General features: G+C 36.2%; 1 protein-coding gene across 4 annotated transcripts in view; it reads right to left on the bottom strand.

The window, feature by feature from the left end:
* Positions 1 to 13387, bottom strand: part of LOC121730257 (myosin-IIIb-like) — a 64659-nt gene that overhangs the window by 11871 nt on the left and 39401 nt on the right. For all 4 annotated transcript variants that reach the window (XM_042119228.1, XM_042119229.1, XM_042119231.1 and 1 more), the window contains exons 2-4: positions 10435 to 10614; positions 6330 to 6485; positions 2274 to 2555 (exon numbers count right to left, since the gene is read on the bottom strand). In XM_042119228.1, the coding sequence (XP_041975162.1) occupies positions 2274 to 2555; positions 6330 to 6485; positions 10435 to 10599 (603 nt within the window). In that variant the 5' untranslated portion in view covers positions 10600 to 10614. The remainder of the gene's footprint in view (positions 1 to 2273; positions 2556 to 6329; positions 6486 to 10434; positions 10615 to 13387) is intronic.

Below are 13387 nucleotides of genomic sequence, written 5' to 3'. Positions count from 1 at the left end.
CGCTTTAACCGCTGAACCGATTTTGATAAAATTTTGTATGCAGATACTTTGAATCAATTAAAATGACATTAGATGCTTTTTTCCCGGAAAATGTACGGTTCCCGCGCAGTCAACAAAAATGAATTTGGCTTATGATATCGATATAGAGTACATGTAGATATTACGTAAGGTTTTGGAGAAGGACATAGGATAATATTTTTTATCATGGAAAATGTTCGGTTTTCATGCAATAAACTTTATTAATTTGCGTTTAAACTGCTGAACCGATTTAAATTAAATTTAGTTAATGTAGAAATAATTAGTTTATCACGTGCAGAGTTGGACAAAAAGTAATTAGTAATTTTAATCAGTTTACAAATTAATCAGATTGATGAAGTAATTGTTGTGCATCTGAAATTACCCGTAAGTTAATTAGTTAATAATATGTATAAAATGTATTCTAATTTTTAGTTTGCAATTAGATTAATAATTTAATTAGACTAACGAGTATTTCAATAATTATGCCCAATGTCCAATGCTGGTAATTATAATAAATAAAAACCGGCCAAGTGTGAGTTGGACTCGCCCATGAAGGGTTCCGCAGCAGCATTAATTTCTATGAAATAAAAAGGTTTTTGATTTATTTTTATATTTCAGTTGATTTAATGAAAGGTAAATTTAGGTTTACCATTTATGACCTATAAAAAAAACTACTTGCTAGATCTCGTTCAAACCAATTTTCGTTGGTAGTTTTTATAGTAATGAACATCATATATTTTTTTTTAACTATCATGCCCTATCAACTAACTATTTTAGAAGTTAGAGGGGGGAGGGAGGGGACACACATTTTACCACATTGTAAGAGTCTCTCTCGCAAACTATTCAGGTTACAAAGATATTATATTAGAAACCTCAATATGATTTTTGAAGACCTATCCATATATACCCGACACGAATAGGTTAGACAAAAAAAATTTTTGTTTTAGTTGTACCTAGGGGAATCCCTAAAATTTTTGATAATTTTTCAATTTTTGTATCAAAATCTTAATGCGGTTCACAGACTACATCTACTTACCAAGTTTCAATAGTATAGCTCTTATGGTTTCGGAGAAAAGTGGCTGTGACATACGGACGGACAGACAGACAGACAGACAGACAGACAGATAGACATGACGAATCTATAAGGGTTCCGTTTTTTGCCATTTGGCTACGGAACCCTAAATACTCCCACACCGGTTTCGGTGGCGGTGGCCGGTTTCAATAAAACCAGGCCAGTTACGCAGGAGTAATAAATATCATAGTGCCCAAGTGTGTGCGCAATACATAAGAGCTCTCTGCGGGAAGTGCGGGAAGGGAAGAAGAGGCGGGAACTCTCTGTCTTTTCCCGAGACATAACGTATATCTGCATACCAAATATCATTAAAATCCATTGTAAAGGTATAAGCAGAAATCATTTTATTTAACGCCTGGGAACCGTACATTTTTCCGAGATAAAAAGGATCCTATGACCTTTTCCGGGACTCAAAGTATCTCCATACCAAGTTTCATCAAAATTTGTTCAGCGGCTTAGGCGCAAAATAGGAAACTTTATAACGCGGTAACCATACATTTTTCAAGACAATAATTATCTTATGTCCTTTCACGAGAGTCAAAGTATGTGCACACCAATTTGCATCAAAATCGGTTCAGTGGTTTAGGCGCAAATCATTTTTGTTTATCATACGGGTACCGTACCTTTTTCCCGGATGTAAAGTATCCTATGTCCTTTCCCAACACATAACGTACCTACATACCAAATATCATTGAAATCCATGTAGCAGTATAAGCAGAAATCATTTTTATTGAATGCCTGGGAACCGTACATTTTTTCGGAATAAAAAGGATCCTATGTCCTTTTCGTTGACTCAAAGTATCTCCAAACCAAATTTGGGAAAAATCGGTTCAGCGGTGTGGGCATGACGAGGTAATTTTATTTAATAGGACATTAATGTTATATGTAATAAGCCCTATAGCAATATAGCATTAACCATTTTTATATTTTTTCTCTTAAAAACGAATGTAAAATTAATTTCTTTTTTCATGATCATAATCTACGCATTTTAACAAAAAAAAAATGATACTGCTCAATAACATTTTTTTTGCTTAAAATAAGCAGAAAATAAAGATTATTCCAAAAAAACTTAAAACGCCGATTACTCAAAACTAGTCCGATGTGGGATGACACACCAATGCTTAACAGCATCCATTATTATAATATATAAGAATTGCTCGTTTAAAGATATTAGATACATTACCTCAGGAGCCATCCAATACGGTGTTCCAACCGATGTGTTCCTCCTGGCAATAGTAGCTGCCAAATGTGATGATACGCCGAAATCGACCAGTTTGACTTCAGCATCTTCGGTCAATAAGATGTTATGTCCTTTGACGTCCCGATGCATGCAACGGTGGGAGTGCAGATGGGTAAGAGCCCGAATTGTACCTCGGAGCACATAGGCTAGTTGTGGTTCCGTCAAATTCTGACCTCGGGCTCGCATGCCAGCGCTCAGGTCCGTGACAGAGCCGCCCGTGCAGAGCTGTAAAAGTAATAATATCATAAGCAAAACTCACTAGATGTTGCTTAGAATTGTACTGCACCAAAATTCGCATAATATCACGTGGGAATGATTTTTCCAGGATATATATCTTATGTTCTCTAACTATTGTCAATAACACTGGTCGGTAAAAAAAATGCCCAGGAGTAAAAAGCTTACTTTGTGATTTCAATTAGTTTTCGAGTGTTGAATCTAAATCTGAAAATACAGATTTCCGCTATCACGTTTAGTTTTTCGGATACTTACATTAAAATCTGGCGAATTTTTGCATACACCTGTCATTTTTCTAACCGAAAACAATCAAAATAAAAGATATTACAATGTTTTATATTCAGTAATAAGTAGTATAATTATATAGCCGTTCATTTGATCTACAAAAGTAAAATATTGAAAGCAACTCACATAATATTATTGTCTTATTTTAACTTTACATACGTACGTCGCTCACTTGCCCAAAACACTTACTGCGTTCGCGCGTCCGTTAGTATTAGAGCAGTAAACAATAGATTTTGGTACTTTCTAACACAGACGGAAAGAACACAACTATTTAGTTGTGTTCTGTAAACAGAACAATAGTATTTGTGAACGTTGATAAATGTATTTACACATGTATTAACGTTCAAAAACACTGCCACCTGCAAGTATAAGAAATTAATTTCAGTACAAACAAAAATTGCTATTGCGTCGAAATTAGACGTGCTAGGTGAACTCTAACTACATATTTAGATATTTTAACTCAACCATAATATTATGTATTACGTCCACATATTATACACTTTTTTGCTCTTTTTTATGACGACCAGTGTAATAAGAGGACATATTAAGATATTTCAACTTGAATATGAGTTTAGCGGTTTTAGCCTGGAGAGGTAGAAGACCGACATACTTTGGCATTAAAAACGTAATATTATACAATACAATACAAATGTACTTTATTATGCACAAAAGTTACAATTAAACTTAAAGATAAACAACAATATTCATAAATCAGACATGTACACAAAGGCGGCCTTATTACTTTGAAGCAATTTCTTCCAGGCAACCTTTTAACATTCTTAACAGTGTTAAATCCAGGAACACGGTGATGTGCAAAAGTATACTATTAATTATTTTAATTAAGAATCTAACAAAAGCACTAAATTAAACAAAATATATATACAATGCATTTGATTTTAAATAAAGTAATAATATTATATAATAAAATTAATAACATAATATAATATAATATAAATATACTAATAAATACAATGCAATATATACTATAAATACAAACATACTATAAGATACGTTACAAAGGACAATAATTATTATTGTTGACAGATAAGTTAAAATAGTAATTAAATAGCAATGACTTAAAATTATTTAAAGTTTTCGCCTGCTTTATATGGGCGGGTAAAGAATTCCAGAGTAAAATGGACGTAACGGTAAAGGAGGAGTTAAAATATTTTGTATGATGGATAGGGACGTTAAGGACAAGGTTTGAACAGGAACGGAGCTCTTTTCTATCATAATTGTGAAATACAAAACAGTTTTTTAAGTAACTTCGATAATGGGAGTCAAATAGAATCTTATAAAGTAGAGAGAGAATGCGAACATCGCGACGGTGACGGATTGGAAGCCACTCAAGCTTGAGACGGTATTCGTTAATATGGTCATATTTACGTAAACCAAAGATGAACCTCAACGATAGATTTTGTAGGCGTTCAGGCTTAATTAGTTGTTCTTCAGTAAGATTAGTGAAGCATGCGTCAGCGTAATCTAGTAAAGAAAGGAAAAGAGATTGTGCTAATACTACTTTTGTTCGTGTGGGAAGAACATGCCGGAGACGTTTTAAAGAATGCCAAGTTGAGAACACGTTCCTACTAATTTCTTGAAGTTGTGGCTTCTAAGTTAAATTTTCATCGAAGCACACCCCTAGATTTTTAACGACCTTGCTGAAAGGGATTGTAACACCATTGATAAGGACGGGGGGTAGGGAATTGAAGTCAATCCTGGAGACCAGTCCCGGGCTGCCAATTAAAATTAATTGAGTTTTGATGGGATTAATAGAAAGACCGTGATTTTTACTCCATTCGCAGATCCATTATTCTCCATTATTTAACATCCCGATAGCAGAATGAAGACCGCCTACTTCTGTCTGGACGTATATTTGCAAATCATCTGCATACAGGTGGTAAAAAGATGAAATTGACGCTATAATAGAATTTATAAATAGAGAAAATAAAAGTGGCGACAATACTCCACCCTGTGGAACGCCGCCCGAGATATCACTCCAGTCAGAAAATCTATCTGGGCCTGTAGGCAAGTGGCAAAGCGCTAACGCTAACGCTAACGCTAGCGCTACAAAATGTATGGATTTGACATTAGTATTCGCTAGCGAAGCGATGACTTATTACTTCGCTAGCGAATACTAATGTCAAATCCATACATTTTGTAGCGCTAGCATTAGCGTTAGAGTTAGCGTTTTGCCATTTGTCTACGGGGGCTGATAGCTTGACTCTCTGTCGTCTTCCGGTAAGGTAGCTACGGAGCAAATCAATAACAAATGGTGAAAGGTTACAGGTCGCGAGTCTGCTTTAGAGAATGTCGTGATCGATACAGTTAAAAGCATTACTGAAATCTAGTAATGTGAGAACTGTAAGCTTCTTCTAGTTCATTCCTAGTCGTATGTCATCTGCAACTTTTATCAAGGCGGTTGTCGTGCTATGACCAGTACGAAATCCAGACTGTAGCGGTGTAAGCAGATTATTGCGGATGACATAATTCGTAAGCTGACAATGGATTATCTTCTCCAGTACTTTCGACAAATAGGGAAGGATTGATTGGATTGAAATAGGACGATAATCAGAAGGAGATTTGGGATAGGAAGATTTGGGTAAGGGAACAATATAAACTGATTTCCAGGCATCAGGAAAGGAAGATGATTCTAAACAGGAATTGAATATGTGTGAAAGAATTGGTAAAATGATATCTAAAATAGGAACTATCATACTACGACTGATGCCATCGTCGCCGACAGCATTCGAAGATATGGACATAATATGCCGTTTAACATCAGTCTCAGTAACAGGGGCAAAAAGGAAAGGCTCAAAATTAGGAGAGGGTAATGAGGATATGAATTGCAAGGTGTGTAATTTAATATTTGGATCAAGGTTAGATGAAGAGGTGAAATAGTTATTTAATAGGTTAAGATCAATGGTATTACAATCCTGTGATTCAGAATGGCCCACACCGAGAGATTTAAGAAATTTTCACGTTTTGGCTGGATCCCAATTGAGCTGTGGATGTGACGTCGCTGGGCATCGCGACACATACTGTTGCAGCGGTTTCGTATTTTCACATATCTATCACGAAACTCTTCGGTGTTTTTCTTCTTTTATTTGGCCTTCGCCGCGTGCTTAGTACTAATCAATGCTTTAAGCTCGTCTGACAACCAAGGAGCAGGAAGATGTTTCATCTTTACAGGCTTAACAAGGGCATGTTTGTCGTAAAGAGTTTGAATCGTAGCATTAAATTTGGCGATTTTATCATTAATGCACTGAGATTCCATTAATTCTGACCAGTCAATGTTATAAGCATCCTCCCTAAGGCTCTCAACATCCATAGCAGAAAAGTTTCGTTGCATGAGCGTTGCATGAATATTATATAGGTACTTATAAGTTATAACACACTAACAAACTGTTCACCTTAGATGTAAGTATTTAGAAATTACATGTTTTAGCAGTTCGAAATAAAATAGGAATAAAAAATATTCACCTCCATAACGAACCATATTTGGTCATCCTCAGAAGTTACTCCTCTCTTCAGAAATAATCCAAAAAACTCTGGAATGTTGGGATGAGTTGACAGGTCGCGAAACACGAGAAATTCCTCTTCGATCTCTTCTATATTTTCTGTTATGTTTTCTAATATCTGGAACAAGATATTTTAATTTTAAAAAGACTAACAAAAATATGAACATACATAACTATAACCTACAGCCTACTACAAACCTAAATATGAACTTATAAGTGCTTAAACGTACCGACTTATCTAATTTTTTGCATTGCGATAAATCGATAGGGGTACCGTTGTCGATCTTGGCGACATAGGAGATTCAGAGGCGGGAATGTCTGGTGAACCGATAAAGTAAAAAACTGTGTTGGATTTGTTTTAGATTGCTTGTTTTCTATAAGAGGCCGGCCCGGCCACTCATAGAAAACAAGAAATGGAAAGGGCGTAAGCGACAAAATGGTTTTTGTAGCGTAATTTAAAAACCTTTAATATATATTTCATATAGGCTATGGGCAAATTAAAGTGTATGCTTGCTACCAATCTATGAAGAAATTTTGAAAGCTTAAAAAGGAGAGTCCTCTGTTGACAAAATTAGAATCCCTTTTTTTACAGAGGTCTTTTTGATTGATTATTCTATGTTATAAAAGTTGACCAATCTATTTTTAATTGAAAGGGTAATTCAAAGAATGAAGAATGAAAAACATGATGTATAATACTTACTGACAATGAACTTTAATTTCCTAGCTTTAGTCATTGCTGAGAAAAATCGATATCGTTACAGCCAAATTATCAAGGCGTCACCTAAATCTATAATATTAGTTGGACCTTTAAATTTTTTCTTCCAGGTTAAGATCATCCGATCTTATACGAGCTTTTGCCCGCGGCTTCGCTCGCGTTAAGAAGTATTATTATATACAAACTTTCATCCCCTATTTTAACCCCTTGGGGTTGGAATTTATCAAAATCCTTTCTTAGCGGATGCCTCCGTCATAACATCTACCTGCATACCAAATTTCAGTATTTCACTATGTCAATCAGTCAGTCACCTTCGAGTTTTATAAATCTTATATTAAAATTCTCGGTCACAATGTTCGTTCCCGTACTCCTCCGAAACGGCTTGACCGATTCTCATGAAATTTTGTGAGCATATTGAGTAGGTCTGAGAATCGGCCAACATCTATTTTTCATACCCCTAAGTAATAAGGGTTGTTCACCCTTAATAATTTATATGGCAAAACAACGTTTGCCGGGTCAGCTAGTTTTAATCTAAATTAAAAATGTGTGTATGTAGATCCCATAATTAGGAAAGCCGACAAGTGTATTGCAGGTAATTAATAAAGCAAACAATAGTATAATAGTTATACAAAATGTTGGCCTTGGCACCAATCCGTCTCAGATATCATCTGCGCAACAGCCAACAATGCCTCCCACAGACTGACCAGATACTTTACCTACATAATTACAATGATTAATTAAATAGACAGTCACAAACATTAACATATGTGCCAATTTTTATACCTCTAAAATGACATTAAGTATACACTTTGTTAGAATTATACATGAATATTGAATATTTTGTTTAGTTTTGGTTTATCCCTAACATTTTCGTAACAGACTATGATTAGTTGCTGTTTTTTTGGTTTAATTTAGTTCAAGCAGGGCCGTCTCTAGCCCATGTTGCGCCCGTGTGCAAACATTACCCTAGCGCCCCATAACAAGCGCGCGCACGGTCAAAATGAAATGGGTACAAAGTAAAAGTACAGTTTGCCCGGCCGCTTAAGGGTGAGGACTCTAAGCGGTGCCAGACGAACTATAACAGCACATCAAGTTACCACATAGGTACTGTTAAATTTCTCCAATATAAAATAGATAACAAACTCTATTGTTATTTGTTTGTAGATTGAAGTTTTTTTCGGTTTTGACCATGATGTGCTCTTGAGTCTTGACTGACCCTAACAAAGCCTAACCCCAAAACGTTATATCGCTTAAGTACTTCAATTTTACTTTAAATTTCATGTTCTATCTACATCCGAAGAACCATCATGGCACAGTTTGTTTTCAAAATAGAACACTGTGCTTTTTTGTATCTAAATCCAAATCCTCCCACTATCTATTTTGAAAAAAATGAGCGATAGGACACTCACTATTACACCAAATAATATAATCTTCATTTATGTGTTTTAAGGTTCATTTCACGTTGAAAAATAAAGATTTTAATATTTATATTGCAAAAGCCGAGCCGCTCATGGCGCGTCTTGCTTTGCTGTAATTCTACAAATATAAGAAGAGCTTCGGATATTACACAAAAATGTTTGCAAACTGGAGTTCTTTTTACGTAGGTCAATAAAGCGTGAGCCGTGGCGGCTGGCCAGCGCGGGCGCGCGCCGAGTGCGAGCGGCGCTCGGCGTCCCTAGGACCGCGGCGCCCGTATGCACCGCACACATTGCACCTAAGGGAAAGACGCCCCTGAGTTCAAGTCAGCTCTGGATTTATGTATAGGTAGAATAGGCCATGACCTGGGCGGTAGCGTCTTAGGATGCTCGGGCGGCAAAATGAAAGTGCCCTATACTTATACTTACTCATAAAAAATATAAATCCGGCCCTGGTTCTGTGATGGTTACAGAAGGACTGATCGTTACTGTTAATTTTATAACCTGACTAGAAACCCTACGAAAACTATACATTTTCCCGTAATATTATAAAGTAGCCTTGTCAATACTAATTAAGTATAGTAAATTTCATAAATTAATCAGACCATTAACTTCGAAGCCTATTTGACGTAAATAAACTAACAAATAAACGTTTCATCTTTATGAAATGAACTATATTTCAAAACAAAACCAAATAGACAATAAACTCAGTTTCAAAATTTGGAAGATCATAAAATGCGGTGTGCTAATAGGACGAGCAATAAAAGGGTATAAAAGAGATTTAAGATCTGTAATTACGTGTATTACATGAAATTAAATAACAATAAAGTTGGTGATGGTACACTTGATAAATTATTATAATTTACGATTCATAATTGAATGTAATTTAAGTAATAGGCCTACATTTTTACTGCTTTTGTTATTACATTATTCAACCTACTTGTTAGAGGCTTGTGTTAATAAAATGACGTCAACTTTTTTGTTAACTTTCGATTAATTTTACTATTTACTAGTGATACAGGTGTGTATTTTTCTAATTTTGTGCGATTAAAACAGAAGTCAAATTATTTTATTCCTTGGACACCTTGTTATCCACTGTCTGTCAACACAAGAGGTAACTGTTGTGTAGATCAACAGTGGCAACCAACGACTCCAAATAATTATTATCCTAGTAGACCTTTACTCATTTAGCCGGCCGGCCCCTAACCGTTCAATTGTATTGTCAATATAGCGCTTTGCAATTTTATTAAACAGTTCATTTAACAATTATTAGATTGAAGGCGCGCGATGTTCAATTTTTTTTTTATGAAATAAGGGGGCAAACGAGCAAACGGGTCACCTGATGGAAAGCAACTTCCGTCGCCCATGGACACTCGCAACATCAGAAGAGCTGCAGGTAAAAGGCCGGCAACGGATGGGAATGGAATAGGGGAGGGTAGGGAAGGGTATAGGGTAGGGGATAGGGCCTCCGGTAAACTCATTCACTCGGCGAAACACAGCGCAAGCGCTGTTTCACGCCGGTTTTCTGTGAGAACGTGGTATTTCTCGTGGTATATTCGTGCCGAAGCATGGCTCTCCCACGTATATCAACACTAGACGGGTCACGAACGGTCGGGAATACTAGCTAAAAGCCGAGCTTTGTGAGGGCTCGCGTCGCCACACCTTGACTGACTGATGACACATCTACATATAAAAAACCTTGACTGACTGATGATAACACATCTACATATAAATAAAAATTAATATGTTAAAGCACAAATTAATAGGCGTGATAGTTTTTCCGTAAAGTGTGCCACAAAATGTACTTGTTGTGGGATATACTAGGGCTAGCTTCGCTCGTCCTGATTACGCAATACATGGTGTTGCGAAATAAAATTGCTCGTCTAGGGGCCGCTTAAAAGAAATATGCAGTTTTTTTAGATAGCTCATCCACTCACCTTGACAGCGACTCGTCGGCCGGACTTCCGGTCTTTCGCGCAGTAGACTTCCCCGTAGGTGCCTTCCCCGATCAGCTCCTGCAGCGTGAACCTGTCGCGAGGGTCCGCAGCTCGGTCCAGCTCCACGTGCTGCGACAGACCGCGGTACGCCATGTCGCTGCGCATCGTGACATCAGAGACCTGGAAAGATGATGATAACATCAGAAAGGTATATACTATAAAGATTATCTGACCCTGCAAATGTTGTTTTGTCATATAAATTATTTCTGGTATCAATATAAACAGTTGATAAAAACATGTACATACAAACATTAAAATCAGTTGAGCCGTTTTGTAGGAGTTCGCGCACAAACACTGTGACACGAGAATTTTATATACTTATTAGAAGATGGTAATATTAAGGTCAGCTAGGCCTGTCATGTCAGGGTGATAAAAACAACATCAGAGACCTGTGAAGATAATATTATAATCGTACGCAGTACACAGGTTGGGGTGCTGTATTATTGAAAGTTGATCAGCTGTCCGAGAAATATTACACCCAAAGTGGACAATAAGTAAGCGCTCTTTTTTAACCGACTTCTAAAAAGGAGAAGGTTATTAACTTCATACCCTAGTGTGACGAATGGCTAAAAACTGTGTTTTGTTGAAACTAGATCAACTGTCAGAGAAATGTTATACCCAAATTGCGGACAATAAGTAAGTTGTTTTTTTTAACTTTCATAACCTAGTGTGACGAATGGCTGAAACCACTAGCGAGATAACAAAAAACCTGTAAAGTAAAGGCAGATTAAGGTGATTTCTATCAGTTGGTAACAAATTCAGAGAGCGACTGCAAAAGGCAATGATACTGAATTTCGTAGCTTTTTTCTTAGCTGGTTGATAGTCACCTTTTCGGGAAGTCCTCAATGTCCAAATTGTAGGGACGCCTTGGCTACGACGACAACGGACGTCGATACAATGTATAGTAAAGACAAAGCGAGACTTACACGAAGGTTGATCGTGTGATTTTGCATGTCGTTGACTAACTTCGATCAAACCTGTGACATAGACTGGTAACGGTTGCTATACGATTAACAAGAGCGACTATAGCTGATATTACACCACTCTTTTTCAGGGCTCATTTTTACAGCGTAGCTATAAAAAAACACGGCTTCTTGCAGGATCATTTAGAGAACTTTACTCGCTTAATCCTATTGTACGATGCCCTTAATAAGGTTAAGCGTTCCTAAATACTTACAATGTCATTTAATACAGGCTAAATATGAGCCCTCTGCATATTGATGTCGAGGTGGCGATAGCCAAGGCACTCGGGAATTCTTCGCATAAGTTCTTTTACCAGGTCTTTGATCAACCTTCCACCGTTTTTAGGGTTCCGTAGTTGAAATCACATCGCTTTCCGCAATCTAAGCAGCTAAGCATAAGGCTAACGCTCTGGTATTACTACTTAAGAGGAGTCCACACCGCCCTTTTTTCCATACAAATGTTGTCCCCTGTTTCCTCCCTGGATAATGCTAGTAGAGTTATAATTTTTTTCCTGAATATGTGCGGCCACTAATACAATGTCCCTATGTTTTCTTTTTTTTCATAATTTAATTATTAAATAAGATATGAACGTCAAAAACCCAAAAAAATGGCCAGATTTTCCGCTGTGTTCAAACATCCAGAAAACAGATTTGGCTAGATTATACAAAAAAAAATAAAACATAGGAACACAGCTCAAGCCTTTATTTAATCTTTAATGAAAAAAGTACTTAAATTGGTTAAGTTTTGGAGAAGGAATCAGGGGACGACGAATCGTTGATTTTCTGGATTTTCTGCAGTTGTCTCTATCGCGTTCTGCGGTATAAGCTTGAGGTAAGGGAGACAGCTATAGATATTACACGTACTTTTTTTTCATTTCTCTAGCCCCTGGTGTATCCTCTTAATAAGTATAGGTCTACCAGAATCTGATGGCAAAAAGTGAGAAAAGAAATTGACTCTAGCAATACCGGGGTAATTGGAATAAAACATTTTGATCCTTTTTTTCCTTATAGCGGCTGATTCTGTGTGTGAAACATGCAAATATAAAAATTTATCTAGTGACCAAGGATATTTTTTGAAAATCTGCCATCAAAATTAGCCATCAGATCCTGATTCCTGGTAGACCTATACTTATATATTTTTTTCAAATGAAAACTTTACCTTATTAGTTAAATTATTTAGTTATTATCAGGGCATTATACCTTATGGTTATAGAGAACCTCACGCGAACACGACAGCTACAACTAATTTCTCTATTTTACCGATACTTATCGATTTAATCATTATAGAAACTGTTGATAAAGATATACAGGTACTACAATGAATTACTACATCCATTATGACAGCTAACATTATTAAATTAATGACGCTGTTAAGCATTCGTGTACTAACCCACATAAAAATTACGTATTGAGTTATGAATGCAGTTATGTTCTTTAGATGATTTAGGACAAGACTGCATTCAAAATTTAACAACAAAAAAAATAGTGGGTTAGGACACTAATGCTTAACAGCGACCATTTTACAATCGATAAATTAACGGCCGCACTCAGAATGATTTAATACCGCACTCAGAAACGAATATTAAATTTTACTTAACTGTAATAATTATAATATAATATGAATAATTTGACAGATAAATTATGGGGCTTATGTCAAATTACAATTAAGTGAGTATTTAATACTCGTCCATGACTTGCCGCAATAAAATTATAACCTAACTTTAATGTTAATTTTGAGATGAACTAAATTTAAGTTTTGTACTAATTTCATGATGAGGCATTAAATTAAATGGTACTCACTCAAAGGAGTGAGGCCCGCGTTTAATATAGCATTAGAGTGGTACAAAAATAGGTAGGAACATGTAACATTTTCCAACCTCATTAGTCATTACTGTTTGGCTCCTATTTCACTAGAATACAGGAAGAAAGAA

This window comes from Aricia agestis, chromosome 9 (genome assembly GCF_905147365.1).
Source record: "Aricia agestis chromosome 9, ilAriAges1.1, whole genome shotgun sequence".
NCBI classification, from domain to species: domain Eukaryota; kingdom Metazoa; phylum Arthropoda; class Insecta; order Lepidoptera; family Lycaenidae; genus Aricia; species Aricia agestis.
The sequence above is the reverse complement of the archived record's forward strand: the minus strand, read 5'-3'. Positions and strand labels throughout refer to the sequence as shown.